The 25,671-nt window shown below is 39.5% G+C and overlaps 1 protein-coding gene across 2 annotated transcripts in view; it reads left to right on the top strand.

Annotated features, from left to right (window-relative positions):
• The first annotated feature begins 710 nt into the window (after nucleotides 1-710).
• crebbpb (CREB binding protein b) overlaps nucleotides 711-25,671 on the top strand; it is an 86,103-nt gene continuing 61,142 nt past the window's right edge. For both annotated transcript variants that reach the window (XM_027141569.2, XM_027141568.2), the window contains exons 1-2: nucleotides 711-1,549; nucleotides 21,707-22,329. In XM_027141569.2, the coding sequence (XP_026997370.1) occupies nucleotides 1,462-1,549; nucleotides 21,707-22,329 (711 nt within the window). In that variant the 5' untranslated portion in view covers nucleotides 711-1,461. The remainder of the gene's footprint in view (nucleotides 1,550-21,706; nucleotides 22,330-25,671) is intronic.

Below are 25,671 nucleotides of genomic sequence, written 5' to 3'. Positions count from 1 at the left end.
CTATGTGTACATTACATAAAATGTATCAACAATATATCCAACATTAATTGAACAGATGTACGAGAATAGAGAGAAAAAAATAGGCATAAATATAGCAAGTAAAGAAAAGAGGGTACGAGAAAAAAAAAAAAAAAAGACCGTGTTGATCACGTTACATGAAAGATCTCATCATATCTCTTCAAAAAAGAAATACATTTTTTGTTATCAATTACTCTCAGTGATTTGATTAAATGTTCAACTACACATAAGAACTCTGTAAAAGTAGGTATTTTCTTAAGAAATCTTTGTTTGTGAAAATAGAACTTTGCCACGAGGATAAGAAAGTTAACAGTTGATTCTAAAGATTTGTTTTGGTTTTCAAAAAAACAAACAATAAAACACCATTCATGTTAAGTTTAGAAATACAATAGAGACTCAAATCTTTCCAGAAGAGTGAAGAAACAGTACATGAGAAAAATAAGTGACAAATATCTTCACTTTCTTTTTTACAAAAGGTACATATATCAGCTATATCACAAAATTTAGATAAAGCTGCATTACAAGGGTATATATTATGCAAAATTTTGAAGTGCACTTCTTTCACTTTATTCGGTATACAGTATTTATATGGTAATAACCATAATTGCTGTGGAAACCCAGCACCCACCCCATGCATAGTGTGACGCCAGAGTAAAGGCGTGACTGCGCGGTTACTCCTCCTCCTCCTCCACAGTCTGTCTGGGAAAGAAAAAAAACTTTTTGTGTAGAAGCGTTCAACAGCCGCCATCTTGTCGCGGACGAGAATCGGGATTTCGAAGAGCATTATGATAGTTATATAGATGCAAGAAAGTCAGTGAGGGCCTGAATAGGTTCGTGGTGATAGACAGAAGAGATGCGGTGAATATCGAGGCCTGTTCTGATAGACAGCGTTAAAATGGGGTCGTTTCTCTTAAGTGGAAACCCCCGTGTATCTGATTTCCCCCTTCAGCAAGCGCTCTTTCTCACATTTTTTCTCATTATACCATGTACAATTTATGTTGCGCTATTTTAGTAAAATCTGTACATATAGAAAATAATTTTCGTCTACTGTTAATTTTATCAGAGTCAGAAATGGGTCTCTAAGCTATTTATTTTTCTCGAAAATGAGTTCTTTGGAGATACGCCGATGACGTAAGGCGTTGGAGACTTGATAAAAAAATTAAAAATAGTTATTTTTAAATAAACCACCAAAATCTTGTTTGTAGCTAAATAATAATAATGATGAGGGGATTTGGTAGTGAATTATCGTGGGTTGAATGGAGGCGGCGAAGCGGGGCGCTGTTGCTTGTATCTTGAGCTATTTTCAGACAGCTAGCAGTGTCGCTAGTCCACGAAATAAGTTGGTTTTTGCCCGAAAAGTAATATCTGATCTGCGACACAAAAACGTACACACTTCCCGCCCCAAAGTCACGCAAACAGGCCTTCTTACTACTAATACTTAGGATGACTGACAAAATCATGGATATGGGACCTCCCAATGCAAAGCGTCCAAAGCTGAATTCACCTGCTCTGTCTTCATCTGACGGCCCAGGTAAGAAAAACCCGCAAGCGTTACAGTTTGTATATAAAGCCTTCTGAGAAACCTCGTCTCATTTAATTCACCTCCGCTCAGGAGTTTGGGATAATGCTCCTCATTAACAGGTAATAGCGTAGCTTTAGCACGAGGTTATCTTTTAATGGTGAAGCCAAAAACCATACACCAAAAAACGTAATATTACAATAATATTACAGTGTTGTTATTGGTTAGTACATACCAAAATTGGATCAGTGTCTGGTCCCACAGAAAAGCTTCTATAGTACAAATTGCAGAAAATGTATTGCTGGCTATTATAGGTCAAAACACAGTGCATCACACCTTGCTGTGTGATTGGCTGTATTGCTACAGACCAGTTAGAGTGCCAATGCTGTCCACTGCCAAAACTGCCCACAATGGAAACGTGAGCATCAGAACTGGCTGATGGAGCAGTGGAAGATGGTAGCTTTAAAATCCTGAAGTGCCTAAAAACACTTTTACTGTGCAAAGTGGCGCATGCCAAGTTATTTAAGACAGTCAGAATATAATATTTTATATAGTTTTATGAATTGCCTGTGTGTGTGCATCATCTTTCCCTATAAAACCCCTCTCTGCATTTCAACACCAATGCATGTTCATACAGGTGAATAAACTGGTCCTAACATTACAGTGACATGGAGTGTGTGTATGTGTGTGTGTGTGTGTGTGTGTGCGTTCATTCAAGTGAGCATGTCCAGAAAAATAAGAACAGGGGTGAGAAACTGCTGAATGAGAAATCAGCTCATGTAAATATGCATAGCAGCTACAAGCTGCCAAAGGAGTTCTTAATATTAGTATGCTTTTATTTTCTGTGGTGACGATAACGAAGAACATGCCAATATCCAATCATTGCCAAGAAAAAAAACAGTATGCTGGAACAAAATATTATATTTTATAAAACAGAAAACAATAACTGCTAAACTACTGTATTCAAATATGTGCTGAATGATTTCTCATGGTATTTTTGAGCACTCCGGACTGCACAACACCCTCTTTTTATCACTGGAGAGGAAAACATAGAAACAGCATAGACATTATTACAATTAAGCTGCTGCTGCTGCTGCTGGTCTTCAGTTCCTTCAGCTAGGTATATTTCAGATGTTTGGGAAAGGCTGTTAATGTCTGCATAGTAGAGCTGTATGATTTTTAATTTACACACCATATTTTTACTTACATTTACAGCATTTGGCAGACGCCCTTATCCAGAGCGACGTACATAAGTGCTTAAATCTCTAACATTGAATACATTTATGCTGGTTCACTAGGTTACATACTTAAGATACCATGAGTTTAAAACATTTGTTCAAAGTTACAATGAAAAAGTGTCAAAGGTCTTTTTTTTTATTTATTTATTTATTTTTTTTTATTAATGCAAAAGATAAGGAAAGAAGTGTTTCCTGAATAAGTAGGTCTTCAACCGCCGCTTGAAAATAGCCAGTGACTCAGCTGTCCGGACCTCTATTGGAAGTTCGTTCCACCACCTTGGTGCCAGAACAGAGAAGAGTCTTGTAGTATACTTCCCTCTTACCCTGAGAGATGGTGGAACCAGTCAAGCAGTGCTGGTAGATCGGAGGTTGCGGGATGCAGTGCGAGGAATGATGAGGGCTTTGAGGTAAGAGGTAGCTGGTTCATTTTTGGCTTTGTAGGCCAGCATCAGTGTTTTGAATCGGATGCGTGCAGCTACCGGAAGCCAGTGGAGGGATCGCAGCAGCGGGGTGGTATGTGAGAACTTTGGCAGGTTGAAAACAAGCCGGGCAGCTGCATTTTGGATCATTTGCAGAGGACGGATTGCGTTCATAGGTAGACCTGCCAGCAGTGCATTGCAGTAATCCAGTCTAGAAATGACAAGAGACTGAACAAGTACCTGAGCAGTCTGTGTGGACAAAAATGGTCGAATCCTTCTAATGTTGTAGAGAAGAACTTGAGAATATTGATTTTCATGCAATTCTTTGACTAATTTGCATTTATTATTTATTAAACTTCTGCACTACGAATTTGGTTGAATTTTACAGAATTTTATTGTCTCCAGTATAGAGATAAAATATTCAAGACAAATTTTTCTTCTCTAAGATGAATCACAATATTACCTTTCAATGTTCATTATACGCACTACCTTTTCTTACACAATATGCCCATGCTGAACCCTGCCTACTACTGAAAGTACCTACAAGGGGCAGGTGTGTGTAAGAAATGGACCATGTTGTAAAGGAATTAGGTATCCTTGTCTGATGAATCCTGGCTCCTTACATATAATATGGTTGGACAGGATACACTATGGATAGAAGGCAAGTTGGCAGAAGTAGTGTGATGCTCTGGTCAACATTCTGCTGGAAAACATTGGGTCTTAGTATTAGAGATGCTCCGATCAGCAATTTTAGGGCTGAGTACCGATTACAGATCACCAAGATCATGATCTGCCGATTGCCGATCACTGCCGATCACAGAATGGCAGGGGAATGGGAATCTTTTATCTATAATCTAGCAGAGTTTGCACCATTTTTAGAAATGAAATTAACTCTAAATGAACTGTATTGAGAAAAAAAACTATAGAAATAGGCTACAGTCAAGATCTTGAAGAACCACCAAGTGTTTATTTTAGAAAATGAGAACTTAAGGCTACTGTAGGTAGCTATCTTTCCCAAATAAGGCAGAGTAACTTAAAATTATTCCAAACAAAGAGTGGTCAGGCAGACCAACACACATCAGATCAGCTTAATGGGATGTAGCCTCTTAATACACTGATTACCTTTTATAATTGGCAGCAAAATGTAAAACTTGTTACACCAAAATTGGCTACTGCCACAAAGGACAAAACTGTGGCAAGTGTTTTTTTCCTGTTATTATTATGAATGTCTGATGTAGTTGAGGAACCAACTACACCAGATCCAAAAAATAAAATAATGAAAGCTACTGTAAGCCAATGCCATCCTTTCTAAATAACAAGGCAGAGAAACAAGGAGGCCAAGCAGATAGTTACCAACCAGATGAACTTGGGATGGTATGAGGTTACATAGGCTCAGGCTACTTGTAAAATGTAAATAAAATTTTTAATATATTTACTAAATTTATAAATTTTTATAAATATAAAATATATTTATATTAAATTTATTTTAATATTTTTTATGAAGCTTATATATACACTATCCTTCAGAAGCATGTCAATGTTTGTGTTCACTGTTTAGTACAGCGTGGGGAGACACACATCAGTTTGGTATTTCCTGCCTGGGGGATCGTATCGTGGATCAAGGCAGCTTAGCAGGCGACACAGTCGGCTGGTTGAGGGATGGGGATGTTGTTGGCTTCGGCTGGTTTAGTTTCTTATACTCGGCATATACAGTTGTACTGCGTGTTCTAAGATGCCTAATCATGTTAGTGGTATTAAAATTCCGTTTCCACCTCGAGGGATTTCATCACGACATACATTGCAAACGGCTAACTTTACGTCTTTATCGGACACTTTGAAAAACGTCCAGACAGGAAAACTCATGTTGCCGCTAGTAAGCTCCGCTCTGCTGTAGTTTATCTGTGCGCCGTGCATGCACGAGTGAAAAAGTCGCGCAAATAATTTACGTCACGTGATTAGCTTTTTTGAGGTTTTGGGTTCGCCGATCAAGCTATTTTTAACCAATATCGGCCGATCATGATCGGTGGCCGATCAATCGGAGCATCACTACTTAGTATTCATGTGGATGTTACTTTGACATGCATTACTTAACTAAATATTGTTGCATACTGCTTTGTGGCAATAGTATTCCTCAATGAAACAGGCCAAATAATTTGCCTTGCCAAACAGCAAAATAATTTGCCTTGTCAAACTGCAAAAAATGTTCAGGAATGGTTTGAGGAACATGGTGTTTGTGTTGAATTGACCTCCAAAACCCCCAAATCTCAATCAGGATTTTTCCTGGGTCAAAATTGGTCTTCGGTGGTGGCTGACAGACATGGTCATCCACACACAGCAAAGAGTACCCTAGTACCCACATGATTCGCAAGCCCAATATTGACAATAAAATGCTAAATTTAAAATAAATACAAAGAAACAGTTTGTGATTTTTTTCCTAATCCTATTTATTCATGAAAAACCGATCACAGTCAGGCTAGATAGTAAAAACAAAGCTATTACAACTTATTTTACATGTAAACATCAATACCAAAGTATATGTGAATGTCAAAGGTCTCACAATTTATCTATTTACAAATTTCACAGCCTGCAGATGAACATTTAACTCGTCTCTTTTTATTAACACTGTAGAACCTTTTTATAAGATCTCTGTAGTCGATTTCATCCTGATGGGGCCCATCCACAGCCACCTTGCAGCATATGTCTAAATGTTGGTCTTTTTTCATTTTAGTATATTCATAAAATTAGTAAAAGTAAAATTAGCAGCTTTCTTTGTGCTTTGATCTAGTTTCATCTCACTCCAGTCTAACTTTAAATTAAATGATTTTATAGGTAATTTACTACACATTGTCATATGCCTATACATACTGTGGATTATTAAGGCTAAATTTTACTAAACGCTTTTGCTAAATGGGGTAAGCACACTTACTCTCATTTCAGATGTGTATGTTCTTCTAAGAAGTAATGATTTGTTATACGCCGATTCAGACAATGACGGGCAATGAATCAGTTTTTGTCTGTTTTTTTTCTTGGTAAGGGAGATCAAGGATTCTAATTGTTTTTTTGTTTGCTTCTATTTTTGGTTAAAGTTAGTTGTTTCCTAAGTACAGAGTGTTTTTTGTTTTTTTTTTGGTTCACTGTGCTGTGCTTACCACTGTCACATTATATCAACCATATTTCATTTTATTTGTGCGCTCTATTATGGTTCTGATGCTGATACTAAAGGATCATTAGATCTTAGATGAGCGGGATGTGCCAAGACTCGTCGTTCTTGCTGATGAGACCCACCATGATCGTGTCATCAGTGAACTTGATGATATGGTTCGATCTGTGAAATGCTACACAGTCATGAGTCAGCAAGGAGAACAACAGTGGGATTAGCACGCAGCCCTGAGGGTCTCCAGTGCTGGACATGCTGTTCCCGATCCGGACTGACTGAGGTTTCCCAGTCAGGGAGTCCAGGATGCAGAGGGAGATGTTCAGTCCGAGCAGGCTCAGTTTCTCAATCAGCTGCTGAGGGATGATTGTGTTGCATGCTGAACTGAAATCTATGAACAGCTTTACAAGTGTCTTTATTGTCCAGGTTGGTGAGGGCTAAATGAAGGGCTGTGGCAATGGTATCGTCTGTGGAGCGGTTTGTACAAAATGCGAACTGTAGGGGGTCCAGTAAGGGTGGTATCTGGGTGGTAACTGAAGTAGTGTCTGATTGTGAATAACAGTCATGATGTTTTTTCCCAGTATCCTGCTGTGTTCTCTGCCTGTGTGTTAACATGTTTCCAGCAGAAAAAAATTGGTCATGTGGTAGATTTGTGTGAGTATTACCTTAGTCATGAGAAAAAATGGACAAAGTTTCTAAACCTGCCACAGCTGTGCTGTCTGAGGGCAACAGCAGTTTTATTAGTGTACCAGATGTTGAGTTGTCCAAATCATGTGTTCAGTAAGTTGCTGCTCAAAGTGTGGTCTCCTTTTTGGCTTTTTTTTTTTAATCTGCTGTGGAGAAGCCAGAGCTAGTGAATCATCCTGTTGCTTATTTTATGAGAATCAAGTGTTAGTGAGGAAATGGTCCTCTTCAAGGTCAACAGATGGTTGACTGAATGTATTCTAGATGGTGCTTCTCTGTTTACTTAGAAAGCAGGTTTTAAACTTGGCTCATGACCATCCCTGCTCTGGACATGCAGGGGTTCATAAAACTTGCTGGCATTAAAGTATTTTGTTTGGCCAGACATGAAGAGTGATGAATGTTATTGCCAACCTGTCACATTTTAGGTAGTGGGTAAACCCAATCAGGTCGTGTCACATGCACTACTACAGTCCATTGTTTAAGACTGAGCCCTTTGATCATGTAGTAGTTGACTATGTTGGTCCCTTGCCCAAGACCTGGTATAACAATAATTTGATGACCCTCATGTGTGCTGCCACTGGTTTCCCCAAAGGCTATTCCAATGCATACTCTTAAATATAAGCCTGTCATCAAAGCACTCATAAAATTTTGCAACTACGTTTGGTATGTCCAAATGTTTAGAGACTGATCGTGGCTCTAACTTCATGTCACAGCTTTTCTCTTGGGTAGTTATGGAGTTGCAAACTCACCTTGAGTCACAAGGTGCTCTTGTGTTTCCATCCAACATTTAATAACACGCTGCACTCATTTTATATGGAAACTGTATTATCTGGGGCAGTGTTACAACCCATGTCATATGGATTGTGTTGTGTGTTCTGTCCTGAGTTTGTGCTTAGTCCTTTGGGTCATCCACTCTGTACTCCAGCCCAGGCATTCCTGATGGTCCAGCTACTTCCACCAAAAGATGATGCCAGTAATGGTGACAGTATAAAGCTGGGATTAAAGCCAGTACCAGGAGCTTCAATGCTCACTTGGCATGTTGTGTTGTGTGATATTCTGTTTTGTGTTTTGCTTCTGTCATTATGGTTTCGATCCTTTCCTGCCTTGACTACAAGTTTGATCTGTTTTTCTTTATATAATCTTTGTGTTTGTTAATATTTCTGCACTGTATATATCACATACTAGGGCTGCCATTTATGATGGGGAGTGGGTTTTGTCTGTCTTTTTGATTTTCTTTTTTTTGTGTAGGTTAGTCCCTAAATCCAGAGTGGTTTATTTTTGTTTATTTTGGGGCTGCAACAAACAATTATTTTGCTAATCGATAAATCTAATGATTGGAATGATTAATCATCGATAATTTCACTGACTAATTAGTAGGTTTTGAACGATCATTAAAGGTAGGGTCTCTGTTTGAGAAATGCTTCAGAAAACTGCGTTGGGTTGCCAAACAAAACAAATACAAAACTAACGTGTAGCCAATGAGAAGAAAGGGGCGTGTCTTGTCAATATGGGCGGAGAGAGTGTTCAGTGTGTGTGACATCATAGATATCTATACATAGATGTCACCTCTGGGTTTTAAAAATGCGTCAAAACCGCCGCCATCTTTGTACAGAGGTCTTGTACTTCAAATGCATATGTTGGACTTCTGTGTTGGACGATGTTGGACTTCTGTGCTGCATATGGTTGTTCAAACGAAATAAATCTAAAAAACAGACAGCAAGGGATTACTTTTCACAGGTGAGAATGTGTTTTATGATATTGAATGTTAGGAAATTATATTTCTGGTTAGGTTGGTTTGTTTTAGTACTTGGTTAACGAACGCAGCTAATCCATGCTAGTTACCCATTAGTTTTGACAGTGTTTGTAGATTCCGAAGATCCTAATTAAAGACATTAGAAATTGACCCATGCTTTTTTGCTTAAAGGTAAAAAGACTCAACTTTATGTATGTTTTGTAAGATTCTTTTATCTGTCAAACATATTAAAATGTCCTAGACTTAACACAAGCAGAATACTCTTTATGCATTCAGATTATGCCTGAAAAGGTTTTGAATTTTTTTATCGTATGATATTTGGTCTTTGTGATCACATTGTTGAGACACAAGATGGCATAGACAACCACCACTTTAGCTTAATTTCACTGGTTGTCTGTACCTTTCATAAGTTGAGACAACACCATGTCGCAAAGGTTCATACTCTGCAACTGAGGAGTAAAAGTGTCAAGAAGAAACTGTGTAAGGTAGTGTTGCAGGGATAAACACTTAGTTTTAAAAATGGTTAACTCAGCTGACAGTCCTGGAAGGATGTCACCAGTTAGCTTGGCAGTGTAACACACAAGTCCAGCCTCAAAGTCAAACTTTTATTTTTTTTGTTGGTTTATGTGACTTTAGTACATACTTGTTTAATGTGGCAAAAGTATTGTCAAGTCACCTTTATTGTCACATTTTGTCATCACATATTGCGGGAAAGGAATAAAGGAATAAAGAAAAGATTGAATCACATGCTCCTTTAAAGACTTTTAAAGCGCACACATGTTGAGAGAGAGAGAGACTTTTATCCGTGTTTTGCCTCTTAATTACCACAAAGCATTCCAAGAAGACAGTAAAGGCTTATCTTATGCCTGAGCTGTAGATTTTTAATCTTTTAGTTCTGAAAGTTAAGTTGCATGACTTAAAGGCAGTATTATTATTATTATTATTATTATTATTATTATTATTAATAATAATAATAATAATAATAATAATAATAATTTTAATGTATGCTTTAGTTTTGAAAAGTAATAAATGTACTTTATATTTACATAAATCAACTTTGTCACTGTTCACAGTACAAGTATAGACAGAGAAACAATGGGTAATATCTAAATGTTTATTTTTGATAGAAAATATTGTTATATGCATTGCATACTATGCATTTAAAAAATAAAAGTTTATTTCAGTCAGGACCACTTTGTCAAATGAGGATTTATTAGATGACATGCATACAGTTAGTGTTGGCGGTATGGTTCTGTTCTGGGCAAAAATCCACATGCACATAAATAAATAAATAATAAATAAATAGAGAGAGAGCAGAAAAAAGTTGCGGCTAGGTGGAGTCGGGGTTCGAGGCGGGAGTTTAAATCGCAGCAGCAGCGATGCGCTAGAAAGCGGCTCAATGAATATGGATGTCGTAACCGGAATAGTGTGCGGCATGAACAGCTGATTATCAGCTGATGCAGCTTGACTATGTGGCCTGCCTGAACGCGATGCTTAATTTTACTAAAAAAGGAAACCAATTAGTTGTTCATTTTAAGAGACCCGTCTTATTTTTTCTTGCATATTTAATATTGCTTTTTAATTAAGCAAAAATACATTTTATCCGATTAATCGAGGAAATTTTCAGTAGAATACTCCATTACTAAAATATTCGATAGCTACAGCCCTACTTTCACCTGCAAATTGCTTTGTGTATCATATTTAATAAACCAATACACTTTAAATGTTTAAATTAACATGTAGTCACACCATTGTAGCAATGTTGCATGCAGTAGGCTAAGGTAAGTAGTGATTGTTCATTTGAAGTTTACTCAAATGGAAGAATATAAGTAATAAACTTGCACCTACGAGCACTATGCATTATATTTTGAAAAGGTAAATTATCTTGATATCAAAACCTTACATTTTCTCTGGACTGAATTATAAATACATGTCTGACCTTTGGAATGAAACAAAATAAACTAGAAATCGCATTCATGGCGATTTATGGTGATTTTATTTCTTTGCCTACATTGATGCTAATGCATTAAGAGGAGGGGGTCCCCCATACCAAGATGGTGGCTCTATTGATGCATTTGTTGTGTATATATCTATGGTGTGACATTAGCAGAAAGTGGATTTAACATTGACATGGAGGATAAAAACAAAGAAAGAAAGCAAAGAAAGGGTTACAATAAGGCAAGTAGGAGAAACATGTTAATATAGGATCAGCTTTCCAGCGCTGGATAGAACTGAAGGAGTGGGAATTTGGCCGCATATTCACAGATTCGAATTTCCCGAGTCAATAACTCCTGAGCTAAACGCTGTTTACTTAACTTTTTGTAAGACGCAGAGGTCGCTTTTTTCCTTCTCGATAGGTGAGTAACGTTGGTTTTGCTTTGTTTCACAGAACTATTATATGCCGTCCTTCGCATGATTATGCTTGTCTCATTTTTGCTTGTTTGTTTATCTGCAGTCGTATTGTTCAGTTCAATTCAATTCAAGTTTATTTGTATAGAGCTTTTTACAATAGACATTGTCTCAAAGCAGCTTTACAGAGCTTAAACATAGAGCAGAAGGTAAACATAATTAATAATAAAGGAGATAACGAATAATAAAAGTAAAAGAATTGACAGAATAAAAAATTCTAGATTATTATTAGATATAAATAGTTCACAATCTGTATGTATTTATCCCCCTATGAGCAAGTCTGAGGTGACTCAGGCAGCAGTGGCAGGGAAAAACTCCCTTAAATTGGTAAAGGAAGAAACCTTGAGAGGAACCGGACTCAAGGGGGAACCCATCCTCATACAGTATGGGTGACACTGGGGGTGTGATTGTAATATATAGTCAGATAAATGTTGTATTGGTGTAAGGATCATGGACTTCGGATCTCCTTAGTATCACAGAGTCTGGAGATCTCAATAGCAACAACTGGAGATGTCTCAGGATTCTTAGAGTCGGCCTCGGCTCAGTGGACATCCAAAGGCTTCTTCCCACAGAGGACGTTGGGAGCTGGTACAATGTCTGGATGCCTCGGGATGGTTACAAAGAGAGAAGCAGTGGAGAGGGATTAACATATCTGCTGTTCATAGAAATGTGCAGGTCTGATGTACTAGTGCATGATACTATAGGATGTATTATGTATACGCCTGACTAAAGAGATGAGTTTTTAATCTACATTTAAAAATGTTGGGAAAGTGTGTCTGAGCCCCGATCACTATCAGGAAGACTATTCCAAAGTTTGGGAGCAAGATAAGAAAACGCTGTACCACCTTTTGTAGACTTAGATATTCTGGGAACTACCAAAAGTCCTGAGTTTTGTGATCTCAGAGAGCGTGAAGGATTGTAACGTGTTAGAAGGCTAGTTAGATACATGGGAGCTAAACCATTAAGAGCCTTGTACGTAAGTAGCAGCAGTTTGTAATCAATTCTAAACTTAACAGGTAGCCAGTGTAGAGATGATAAAATTGGGGTTATATGGTCATACTTTCTTGTCCTACTGAGAACTCTGGCAGCTGCATTTTGGACTGCATTTTATTAAAGATGCAGGACAACCACCTAGTAATGCATTGCAATAGTCCAGTCTAGAGGTCATGAATGCATGAACTAGCTTCTCAGCATCAGATACAGACAGGATGTTTCTCAGCTTGGCAATATTTCTAAGGTGGAAGAATGCTGTTTTGGTAGTATGGGCGATATGGTTTTTAAAAGACAAGTTGCTGTCTCATATAACACAGAGGTCTTTCACTGTCGAGCTATTAGTAATAGTACATCCTTCTAAATGGAAGTTAAGTTGTGAGAGTTTCTGTGCACTGGTTTTTGGACCTATATGTAGTATTTCTGTCTTATCGCAGTTTAACAACAGAAAATTGCAGCTCATCCAGTCTTTTATCTCTCTAAGGCACTGAGTTAATTTGGACACTGTGGCTATTTCATCTGATTTTGATGAGATATATAACTGTGTATCGTCAGCATAACAATGGAAACTAATCCCATGTCTTCTAATAATGTTCCCTAATGGAAGCATGTATATCGAGAAAAGCAGAGGTCCTAGAACTGATCCTTGAGTGACCCCATAATTAACTGGTAATAAACTGGAGGATTCACCATTTAATTCTACAAAATGGTATCGGGCTGACAAGTAGGATCTAAACCAACTTAAAGCCTGTCCATGAATACCTGTGTAATTTTGTAAGCGATCTAGAAGAATGTTGTGATCTATAGTGTCGAATGCAGCACTAAGTTCAAGTAGAACTAATAAGGACATACAGTCTTGGTCCGAAGCTAAGAACAAGTCGTTTGTAACTTTAACAAGTGCAGTTTCTGTGCTATGATGGGGCCTGAAACCTGACTGAAACTCTTCAAAGATATTGTTCTCCTGTAAGAAGGAGCTCAGTTGAACAGACACAACCTTTTCAAGTATTTTAGACATAAACGGAAGGTGTGAGATAGGTCTGTAATTTGATAGTACATTTGGATCTAAATTAGGTTTTTTGATGAGTGGCCTAATAACTGCCAACTTAAAAGACTTTGGGACATAACCTAAAGATAACGAGGAGTTAATGATATTAAGAAGAGGCTCACCAGCTTTATGTAACACTTCTTTCTGTAGTTTAGTTGGGATGGGGTCTAGTGAACATGTTGTTGATTTAGCTGTAATAATAAGTTTATCTAACTCTTCCTGTCCTGTACTTGTAAAGCACTGTAAAGCCTTAGGTGAGATTGTGTCACTAGTTGCTCTAATATGTTGAGCGTCACCTATTTTATTCCTGATACTTTCGATTTTATCAGTGAAGAATCTCATAAAATCCTCACTACAGAACTGTGAATAGTGTGTTCAGATTTCTGTTTTTTTGTTAAACTAGCCACTGTCTGACTAGAATCTGTCTTTAGTGGTCGGAATAATAGTTCTACCGAGTCGATAACGTGGGGAGACATAGATAGTCTGTTCTACGGGTAGTGTGTACATTATGAGGTAATGGTCTGTGATGTTATCACTTTGGGGAATGATATCTATATCAGTGACATCTATTCTGTGTGATATTATTAAATCTAGTGTGTGATTACGTCGATGAGTTGCATTAGTGATGTTTTGTTTGAGCCCAAGTGAGTTTAGTAAGTCCATAAATGTGAGTTCTAAAGCGTCGTTTGTGTCGTCAACATGAATGTTAAAGTCTCCTACAATTAATGCTTTGTCAAAATTAACCAATAGGTCTGAGAGAAAATCTGTGAATTCTCTAAGAAAAACTGTGTAGGGCCCTGGGGGTCTGTACACGGTCCCTAGAGCAAGAGACATCAGGGATTTCTTCGTGTGCATGTGCGATAGTGTAACATTAAGGACGAGCACTTCAAAAGAACTAAATCTATGCTGTGTTCTCTGGGTAACAGTAAGGAAATCACTAAGGATAGAGGTGACACCACCTCCACGACCAGTCAGATGAGGCTCGTGCTTGTAGATATATCCTGATGGTGTAGACTCGTTTAGACTGATGTATTCATTTTAATTTTTAATTAAAAGTATTTAATCCAAGTTCTGGTGAGGCAGAGTGCAGTAAGGCATCATTTCATTTACAATAAGTTATTCATTTACAATAACCTTGGGTGCAAGCGATCTAATGTTCAGAAGTCCAAACCTTAAGAACTGTTTTTGTTTGTTTCTTTGGCATTTTTCTGGTCTAATTACAGTAAGATTATTTCAAGAACTTCTCACATATTTACTTTTTGATCTCACTGCTCGGGGAACAGACACAGTTTCTATAGGGTGAGCTATGTGTGCTTTTTTTGTGTCAATGTGCTGAGGTGAAGGATGGCTATTGAGATTTAAATTTAAAGAGTATTTTACCACTCAGAAGGTGTTTAGCGCCCTGGAGATGTGGTCCGAGAGGATCTCCGCTCCAACTCTGCTGGGGTGCAGGCCGTCAGCACGGAATAACATAGGACGCTCCCAGAAAACATTCCAATTATCGAAAGAGTAATTTCTGAGCCTGACACCATGACTGTAATCATTCATTTAAAGCAAAAAGTCTACTGAACCTTTCAATTCCTCGCTGGTATGTTGGAAGCAGTCCAGACACGATGATCCTCGTCGTGGGCGCTGTGCTGCGAACCGTCTCCACCGGGGTGTTCAAGTCCCTCTTTAGGATCTCTGACTGCCTCAGGCTGGTGTCGTTTGAGCCGACATGAAGAACCACAGCTCTGGTGTTTCTGCTGACGATTCTAGGTACCTGTGCAGAGACATCAAGAACACGAGCACCAGGCAAGCAGTGAGTGCGAGCCTTACCTTTAGCCACAGTAGCGCGGACGTGGCGGACAATGGAGTCTTCGATGATCACGCTGTCGCAGTCCGTCTCGCGAAGGGGGGCAAAGCGGTTCCGGGTGGGGATCTAGAAGACCGGCGGTGGTAGAGGGGGAGAGGTCCTCGGCCAGGGACCGGCACGCGTCCTCCGCTGCTGCACCCAGGACCCGCGGTGCCCTGGTGCCGGAGTGAACAGCTCCTGGGCAGGCCACTTCATGGGTGTGTTGGGCCTGGACAGAGAAACACACGGGGTAGAGGTGGAGGGAGTGGTAATTACATCCCGGGAGTTTACCTGAGACACGTGAGTGACCGACCGTGGAGCTTCCAGCGCGGCTTTCCGCTCCCGCAGCTCGGCCTGCTTCACCTGTAGTTCGCGGATCTGCTTCTCCACAGTATCCAGCTCCAGTTCTACCGAGTGCAGCTCCAATGTGTCCTCACCTGCACTCAAAGGCAGAGACATAACCGACATGATGTTACAGAGCAAGTACAACAGATTGTACTAGCGGTAGCCAAGCTAACAGACTAGTTGTGCTAGCCGGCTAGAAGTGGACTATTTAACCTATTTATTTATTGTCTATCATTTGCTTCTAAAAGATGAGAATGGACGTGGAGGAGAGCAGGGTGGGAGCGAGCCACTGGACTGAGCAGGTCAACTCCCTGCCTCTCACTCCAGTCTTGTGAAATGAAAATGTGGAAGATGCGAGAGCTTGTACTAGCGGTAGCTGAGCTAACAGGCTAGTTATGCTAGCTGGCTAGAAGCGGGCACTGCGGTACAAGTAAATACGATGTCAAGAATTAAGTTGTAAGTAGGTTAAAGTGTAAACTCAAGATAACTCAAGATAAGGGTATTGTTCTTCCCTTCAGCTATGATAAAGACCCATTTCTTTCCATTAATTGCCTGGGTTGCGCGCGCGTGTGTGTGTGTGTGTGGGCGGAGCTATCAATACAGGGGTGGGACACATTTGGTATAGGGGCATGTTTGTTTTGGTGATTTCAAATGTCAACATTGGCTTTCAAACAGAGGAGACCCTACCTTTAAGCTTTTGCAACTAGTTAAAACATTGAATTATACATATTCTAACTAATAAATAAAAAAGACAGTTGAAACAGATTTGTGCTTTTGAAACAATTGTTTTAATGAACTTTGTGCATTTACTTCAGGACACATAGATTGGCAAAATAATTTGCAAACAATTAGTACATGTATAAAATGTTTTTATATATATATATGTATAGTGATATATGTATTAGGGGTGTGCAGAGCAGCCGGTATTTGTATCAGTATTTGTTGAGGGGGAAAAGTATTTGAATTTGTATTCGAATAAAATTCAAAATAGGCGTAAAAATCCAGTTTTTTTTTTTTTGCTTTACACTTCTAATTTGAATTATAGTGTAAGTATTCCTTAATTATATTATTATAATAATTATGGATATGCAATATTGGTTGATGTTTTTGAACATGTAACAAGGAACATCATTGAAAAGAAAATAACATAACAGCCATTACCTCATCCATGGTTAGACCAACAACTAATAAAATACCATTGTGAACAATTATGAACCCCACCACCACCCCTCCTTGTTGGAGGACGCTGAACAGACAGAATAAAAACAAATAATACTTCAAAGAACTGTTCTTCTTCTTTCTAATGCACAGAATTCCCAGAACTAAAATTTATCAACCCCTGACTGGGAGATCTGGCAGAACAAAAATTGTTTTCTATATAATACTAAATGATACAGAAATGCTATTGTCAACTGTCTGCCAAAAAAACAGACACACAGGTTTGTTTGTTTTTTTTAATTCCTTTTTTTAAATTCTTTTTTTTTAATGTTTTATTTATTTGTTTGTTTGTTTGTTTATTATATGTTTATTTATGTTTTTAATTATTTTTTTTATGTTTTATGGTAACCATATTTCACTTGGAACAAGATATCTTCTGCCAACATACTCTCAATTAAATTTCTCCATGTTGTATTTTGTGAACACAAGCTCCTCCACATGTGAGGGGAGCAGTCTGGAGCGATGGGGGGACACAATATCTCCTGCTGTGCTAAAGATCCTCTCAGAGGAGACACTTGTTGAGTGGCAGGTGAGATATTTCATTGCTACATGAGCCAGGGCTGGCTGTGGCTGCATCATTTTTGACCAGAAGGTCACTGCAGGATCTGAGGTCAGTGATTCAGTGCTGTCCTCAGCTAAGTAGCTCTCAACTATCTTGAGGAAGGTCATAGCACCAGATGAGGCAGATTTGGCTTTTGGTTTAACAGGATTGTGCATTGCCCCCCAAAAGAGGCTTTTTCGCCCACTGGACTCACTGTCAACTGAGGATGAACTGGCAGCTTCAGGTACCCCAGAAACATCATCCGCTTGGAATTCTGCATCCACCTCTGCAGCCACATCTGCCTTGAGCCTGTCAAACTCTGATGTACTAAGTAATGACATGGGCAAGCTCTTAAATCGGGGATCCAGTAGGGTGGCTTTAAAGTAATGACCTGAGGAGGCATCAAAGACAGCCTGGAAGCGCTGAGCCAACTGAGACTGCAATGTGGTCACTATTTTAAGTGCCTCGGGAAGAGCCTGTACATCCGCATCCAACTTTATGTTTGTTAATGCAGTCTTGAGAGCCTGCACACAAGGGATAACAGAAGACAGAGAAGCCACATCCTCACACACAGTGCATGTTGCCTCCTCAAATGGTTGTAGTATCACAATGGCCTGCACTAGTTCCCATTGATGGTGTGACATTACACCTCCCAGATCCATCTCTGCACTCATGGTAGTCAGTGGTTCTCTCTGCTCCAACAGCCGCTGGAGCATGTGGTAGGATTCCACCTGGTTGACACATCATGCACCAAAGTGTTCTTGGGAAGGCCAAGCTCATCCTGGATTTTGTGAAGTTTGTTCACAGCTTTGTTTGATCTGTGTACAAACCCAGTGATCTTGTGAGCAATCAATATCACATTGGTCACTCCCCGGCACTCTTTTAGAGCAGCTGTTACCACTAGGTGTAAGGTGTGAGCCATACACCTAATGTGCACATATTTACCATCAGCCATTGCCTTAACCATGTTAGTGGCATTATCTGTGACACAATACTCAACAGAAAATTTCTCTCCAACATCATCTTGCCATTGTTTCACAACGTCCTGGAGGTGATGTAGAATGTTGGCTGCTGTGTGATCTTCATTAAGAACCTCCATCTTGAGAAGTGCTGTCACACGTTTATGTTCATCTATTCCTTGTGGACTCTGTTTGCATTCTATCCAGTGCCCAGTGAGAGAAGGATATGCATTTTTGGAAAATTTGCTCGTCCAGATGTCAGACGTGCAGTGCACAAATTTCCCTTCAATTTTTGAGAGAGCTTCTTTTAGTTTTGTTTTCGCATCTTGGTAAAGTTGTGGTACAACTATGCGAGAGAAATGCCAACGAGATGGTAGTTGGTATCGAGGTGCAACCACATTGAGAAGCTTGCGAAAACATTTATTCTCCACTACTGAGTTAGGGCATCAGGTCAAGGCAAATCATTTCTCCCACTGTGTTTATTTGCTTTGCAGTGGGGTGGTTGGGTGGATAAGCCTGTTTTGCATTAAATGCAGCTAAAATAGGTGATTGAAACTGACTTGCAGGGGCAGAACATGGCTGTGATGGTTCGGTGCTTGTGGGGGGGTTGGCTGACAGTACCAGTTGAGGATGCTTTAAGTGAATGTAATTATGCATAGCAGATGTTGACAGATGTTTGATATCTCTGCCTCTGCTGATTTGACTTTTGCACACATTACATATCACTTTGGGTTTATCTGCAACACTGACTGTAAAATGCTTCCACACAGAACTTGAGCAAGTTTTTTGGCTGGTGGAGGACCAAGAGATGGCTCAGCAGCAGCCACACTCTTTTTTTTATTTGGTTGCCCAAATCCATGAGAGGAATTTCTACTAATTTAATGAGTGGCTACGTAAACAGAGCAAACATAAGAGCACCCGACTGCAGACGTCAATAATGCAGCGTAATGGAATAATCTCCCGATCAAACTCCGCTTCCGGAAAGTTAAAAACTGCCATCGGAACCCAGTTAAGGTACAAAAATCTATTCAACAAAAATAGTGATGCAGTGAAGTCTTTTTTCGCTCATCCGAGCCTTCTCTGTTGCTGTGTGAGCAGCCTGTGTCCGTCACCTCTTTTACCCCCCATCCCCCGACTCCTGAAAGTCACTCGCTCACTCATGCGGGCATGCACTGCAGTCTCATGAGAAAACGCAGCTTTTTTATATAAAGTTTTTCTTGTTGCCGAATACAAAAATTTTTTTAAGCATTCGTTCGAAATAAGTATATATATATATGTATATATATGTATATATACATACACACACACACACACACACACACATTAAGGCTGCGTGATTTAGGGAAAATGTCATATTGTGATTATTGAGGTCAATAGTGCGATTGCGGTATAATAAACAAATGGTATCAACTTGCTTGGTTCTCAAGGAAAATGCACACACAGTACAACCAGTGTGTTATTACAAACACACGAGAAAGTAAATTTGAAATAAAAGACACATCAGTGGTGTTCATTTTGCAAAATTTGACCATACACTTTTTGACAAACTCTTCCTGACTTTTTTTCATCTCCGCCTTCTGGAGCTTCTGCTTTACGTCCTGTTCCTTATACGTCTCATAATGTTTCATTTCATAGTGTCGTCTTATGTTATATTCTTTCGTTACAGACACGTTAGCTCCGTACACAAGACAAACAGGTCTGTCCTTAATATTCGTGAACAGATAATCTGCCTCCCACCTGTCTTGAAAGCTCCTATTGTCCATCTTTCATTTGGCCATTTTTGTGGAGGGTGGAATTAATTTGCCCAATGTGAATGTAGCATGGTTGTTAACAACTGTCAACAGAGAATGCGGGGCGCTTGCTGTTCGTGACTACGCGTCAATACAGTGGCAAGGCATTCTGGGATTTGTAGTATTAGCGGAGCATACGGCTAGCCAGCTGTAATACACATTTGATATGATCTCATGGGCCAAATATAATTTTAAATTTTAAATATAAACATAAAGTTGGCCCACGGGCCAGAGTTTGACACCCCTGATGTAGACTAATGATGGGGCCAGCAGAATACCAAAATATGGCTACCTAAATCTTCACACATCCACCCCCATGTTTGACAGTTGGAACCAGGCAGTCCAAGTTGTATGTTTCCTTGGGGATATAATTCTCTATACATAAACTTGACCTGCTTTTTGGAATAATGTATATAATTGATCATGCTGTAGACGTTTGCTTTTGAAACTAAAGACTTTGACTGTAAAGGTTACAAATGCTCCTCCTAAATTTGCTCCCATAATCCTGTCTGACAAGTCACCCATTTCAGCAATGTTTTAAACTAACCACTTCTGAGAAAAAAACATCAGGGACAGACTGATCTTCTGCAAAGGACTGAGATAAAGTTATTTACTCATGAGTTCTCTTTCCGATTGTTTGGCACATTCAGAAAAAAAGCTTGTCCGGAGACAAAAATGTGAGTGCTGAGATGAGTCCTGTGTCATGGCAACAGGAGTAAGCTCAGTTACAATTTTATTTAATAACACAGCCATGAATAAAGAATGGTACAAAAACATCCTCCGAGAGCAATTTCTCCCAACCATCCAAGAACAGTTTGGTGACAAACAATGCCTTTTAAAGCATGATGGAGCACCTTGCCATAAGGCAAAAACTAAGTGGCTCGGAGAACAAAACATCTGAATTTTGGGTCCGTGACCAGGAAACTCAGCAGACCTTAATTTTCTTGTGAGAACTTTTGGTCAATCCTCAAAACGTGGGTGGACAAACAAAAACCCACAAATTCTGACAAACTTCAAACTTTGATTATACAAGAATGTGCTTCCATCAGTCAGAATGTGGCTCAGAAATTGATTGATAGTTTGCCGGGGTGAATTGCAGAGGTCTTGGAAAAGAAGGGTCAACGCTGCAAATACTGACTCTTTGCATAAACTTCATGTAATTGTCAATAAAAGCCTTTGGCACTTATGAAATACTTGTAATTATACTTCAGTATACCATAGTAACAATTGGCAAAAAGATATAAAAACACTGAAGCAGCAAACTTTAAAGCAGACTGAAAAATATTTGTATCATTCTCAAAATGTTTGGCCATTGATTATATATAGGAACATAATATATTAATCATAATCACAACATTTATTTTAGGTGCCAGCAAACTTGTTGTGGTGGTTTGAATATTGATTCCACAAACAGATAAAGTGTATTTAGCCACTTTTATGGAAAGCAGAAGACTGGATGCATTAAATGCATTGTAAAAAAATTACCTGAAGTTAAATACCAATGCAGTTATTGAAAAGATAAAATAATAATAACTTCTTAAGAAGCTAGAGAAACTCAAAATCAGTGATGCCACAACCAGGTGAATTTGTTGTAAAAATTGTCAAAATGCATCTTGGACAACAAATGACAGAAATGTGTTTAGTGACTAGCTAGAGAACAGGCATTTTAATTGGTGAAAATTAAGCTGTTGTTTAAACTTAACAACACTGGGTGCTTCTGATATTCATTTTCAAAGTACAGACTGTTATCACAGTGTGTATTTAATTGTTCCCCTCTTTTATCATTTTAGATTTGGGGTCCTTGTTTGACTTGGAAAATGATCTCCCAGATGAGCTGATCCCGAATGGTGATGCAGTCTTGACATCCATGTCCACCAACGGTGGTGGAGGAGTTGCTGAAAGGATTGGTGCCATCATGCCAGATGCTGCCACCAAGCACAAGCAGCTCTCGCAGCTTCTTCAGTCAGGAAGTGGTGGGCAACCAGGCATGGGTGGGCAGTTGAGTACACTGTGCAAGAACCCCCTGGGCCAGGCCTCACCAAGTCACTCATCCCAACCCCAGAAGCCCATTGGTGCATCAAGTGGCCCAGGCAACTGTAGCAGTCCAGGCATGAGTATCAATACTGGCTTCAACCAAACTGTGCTGAACAGTGGGCAGAGTCATGGGCTCATGGGACAGAACATGACACAGCAGATGATGAACGGGATGATGGGGCCAACAGGACGGGGCAGGGTGGCACCAAGTATGCAGTACCAGGGTCAGTTGATACAGGGGGCACCAGTGGGAGGAGGTGGCACAACAGGGGTTGCAGGGGCCAACATGGCAGGCAGTATGCTGGCAGAGACGCTGACCCAAGGTGCACCACAAATGGATGTGCACAATTCCATCAGTACTCAGCATCCAGGAAGTAAGGTAAACAAGATGTTGCTATCCCTATGTAGATATACAGACATCATCTAAATAATGTAAAACTAAGTTTTATAAATGGAAAATTTATATTTGGCCTTAATAAGTGACCTTGTAACTGGGATAAGATTGTGGTTAAGATTGTGGAAAAAATTTGCATCTCTCTGTAAACCACTGCTTAAAAAAAGCTTACTCCTCTAAAGGTTGTTACTGTAAACTGCTGTGTATGTGTGCACTCGGGTGTCTACTACAGCTGGCTTAAGCACAGTCCGAATGTATTAACGGAGTTGTAATAAGAAACTGGCATGGGGAAATATACAAAATAAAATACACTTGGTATAATTTTTTTGTACAGGTAAATGCATTTAAGATGAATACCAGTAGTGTTTATATATCTTTTCAATTTAACCATAACATTTAGGGCACAATATACCATAAAACCGTCTTTCCATATTAATAACATTTCATTTTATTGTTATAAAATTTTGAATAGATTAAAATAATTAAAGGAAATTAAACCATTTACTTTAAATCTTGATGATATTATCTTGAATGGTGCATCCCCTATGGTGGGACTTGGTTTTCCATAATATTTTCTCTACTACCTCATCACCCTCTGTCTTCCGCTGTGTTCCGCTAAGTCCAGGCCCATGCAGAACAGCAGTATGGACGATGCATCACATTGGTGTATGCCACAATTGACGGTGACTTGTGTGATAGCCTTTGAGTTGTATTCCATTGTTAATTTCCACAGTTGCATTGTAGTCAAATCAAGAGGCTTTTCTTTTCTTTTTTGTCATTTTGACTATTTATAGCTAATGTAGTACACGGTGAAATGAAACAACATTCCTCTATAACCCTGGTGTTACATAAAGACACAGAATGGGTGTGTATGTCAGACACGTCTCTGAGTGTTAAGGAGTTTGATGGCTTGTGTGAAGAAAATGTTAAACAGTCTGGTTGTGATTGCTTGAATGCTTCAGAACCTTTTTCCAGATGGCAAGAATTGATTGCCTGGATGCCCTGACACCTTCACAAGGTGTCACCTTTGTTTTGGAAGGGGCTGTGGATTCTCTGGGCATGCACGGATGTGTGATAGCCTAGAAGTTAACCTAGCTTGTCACTGAAGCTATTTATTTCTTCAGATTGGTGGAATTGCTGTCAGTTGCAACTAGGGAAGCACCGATCATATATTTTCTATCGGTATCAATGCCGATACAAGCATTTTGAGTGGATCGGGTATCGGGGGTGCGTGACTGATCCAAATCTGATGCCCGTGGTGGTTGATTAATGAACAGCAAAAATCATAGACTATTAAGTGACGTGACATACGGCTAAGTACGGTGACCCATACTCAGAATTCGTTCTGTGCATTTGACCCATCCAAAGTGCACACACACAGCAGTGAACACACACACACACTGTGAAAACACACCCGGAGCAGTGGGCAGCCATTTATGCTGCGGCGCCCGGGGAGCAGTTCGGGGGTTCGGTGCCTTGCTCAAGGGCACCTCAGTTATGGCCGGCCCGAGATTCGAACCCACAACCTTAGGATTACGAGTCAGACTCTCTAACCATTAGGCCACGACTTGCCCCGTGAAAAGCATCTAGACAAGACCCTTAACTACACGTCCTTTTGCTTAAACTTATAAGAAAAATATACTTGTACCATATTTTCCGCACCATAAGGCGCTTCGGATTATAAGGCACAGTATAAGGCACATTATAAGACATACTCAATTACGGGGTCTATTTCTGTACTTAACCCATACATAAGGCGCACCGTATTATAAGGCGCATGCTAAAATATACGGTCCACAAAAAAAGGTAACGGAAGCAAAACAGTGTTTAGTTGAACTTTATTCTACCATTTAACAATACACACACCAGGGGCGGTTCTAGGATTTCATCTTTAGGGGGGCTTAGCCCCCAGTGAGAATTTAAAACAAGAAGAGTTTTATATTATATATTATGTAACAACTCTGGTAATAAGAATAGTGAAATTTCACTGCTTTTGGTTGCTGTCTTTGCGTGTTTCCGCCGATTAACTTTATAGATAAATGTCTCCGGCTCTGACTGCGCGTGCACGCTGCGCGTACCTGTGCTTTTCCGTTCAAATAAAGCAGACAGCTGAAGACGCACTATTGAAAGACTACAAAGCACGCACGTAAAAGCAAAGTAAAAAAATCGCTCTAGGATTAAACTGATGAATAATTTTCTTTCCCATCGACGACATGTCCTGCATTTTAACGTAATTTTTATTGTTTATTTATGAAAGTAAAAATTATACTTATAGTTTTAGGGTGGCTGAGATCACAGACTGGGGGGCTGAAGCCAACCTAAAAAAGGTCTAGATCTGCCCCTGACATACTTTTTTAGTCAATCTTCTTCCACAAATCCATCAAAGTCCTCACTTACCGGAGGCGTGGCGGAGGTAAGCGTACTTGGTTTATCGCTGCCAGCGTACATCGTGTACGTATTACGTGTCAGTGGGAAATGGTCCGACAGTCAATCAAGCGGAGCACTTACCAAAGTCGCACAACAACATTTTTACAGATTTTGGAACTCAGTGCACACATAAGGCGTACCGGAATATTAGGCGCACGGCCGGGTGCGCCTTATAGTGCGGAAAATACTGTTTATTAAATTGCATTAATGAAAATAAATATAATACATTTTATAGGAAATATATTGCACAAACACCTCTGACAGACAGGCAAGTTTAGCAGGCGCCCTTTCCATTTACCTCAGCGCGTTAAACATGTCAAGCATCTTCAGAAGCATCATGCAAAAGAACACATGGAGTTTGCGCAAGTTAAGCGGGAAAAAGGATGATCCATCAAAGCAGATGACCCTGACGGATGCTTTTCAGAGTCAAAAACAAATGGCACAACAGAGCGCAAAAGCTGTTAAAATAACAGAAAAGCTCTTGGAATTCATTGTTCTCAATGATCAGCCCCTCTCCGTTGTGGAAAACATCGGTTTTTGTCACCTCATGGAACATCTGGAACCACTGTATAGTTTGCCATATATTAAGTACATTTCTGAGACCGCTTTGCCTGAGCTATGTTCCAAAGTTTCCTCTCACATTGCAGACAAATTAAAATATGTGCAGTCCTCGATCTTCACTACAGATATTTGGAGCTCCGACGTATGCCCCATGTCTCTCTTAAGTTTAACTGCACATTGGATGGATGTGAGTTATGATTTGCAAAGCGCTGTGCTACACGTTAAGAAATTATGAGGGTCACACACAACCAGCATCGTTATTTCAGCATCCATCAAAGAAATGCAGGATGGGTGGAAAATCCCTATTATGATGAGTGCAAGGTTTACTGTTTAATACAT

This window comes from Tachysurus fulvidraco, chromosome 15 (assembly GCF_022655615.1).
Source record: "Tachysurus fulvidraco isolate hzauxx_2018 chromosome 15, HZAU_PFXX_2.0, whole genome shotgun sequence".
NCBI lineage: Eukaryota > Metazoa > Chordata > Actinopteri > Siluriformes > Bagridae > Tachysurus > Tachysurus fulvidraco.
The sequence above is the reverse complement of the archived record's forward strand: the minus strand, read 5'-3'. Positions and strand labels throughout refer to the sequence as shown.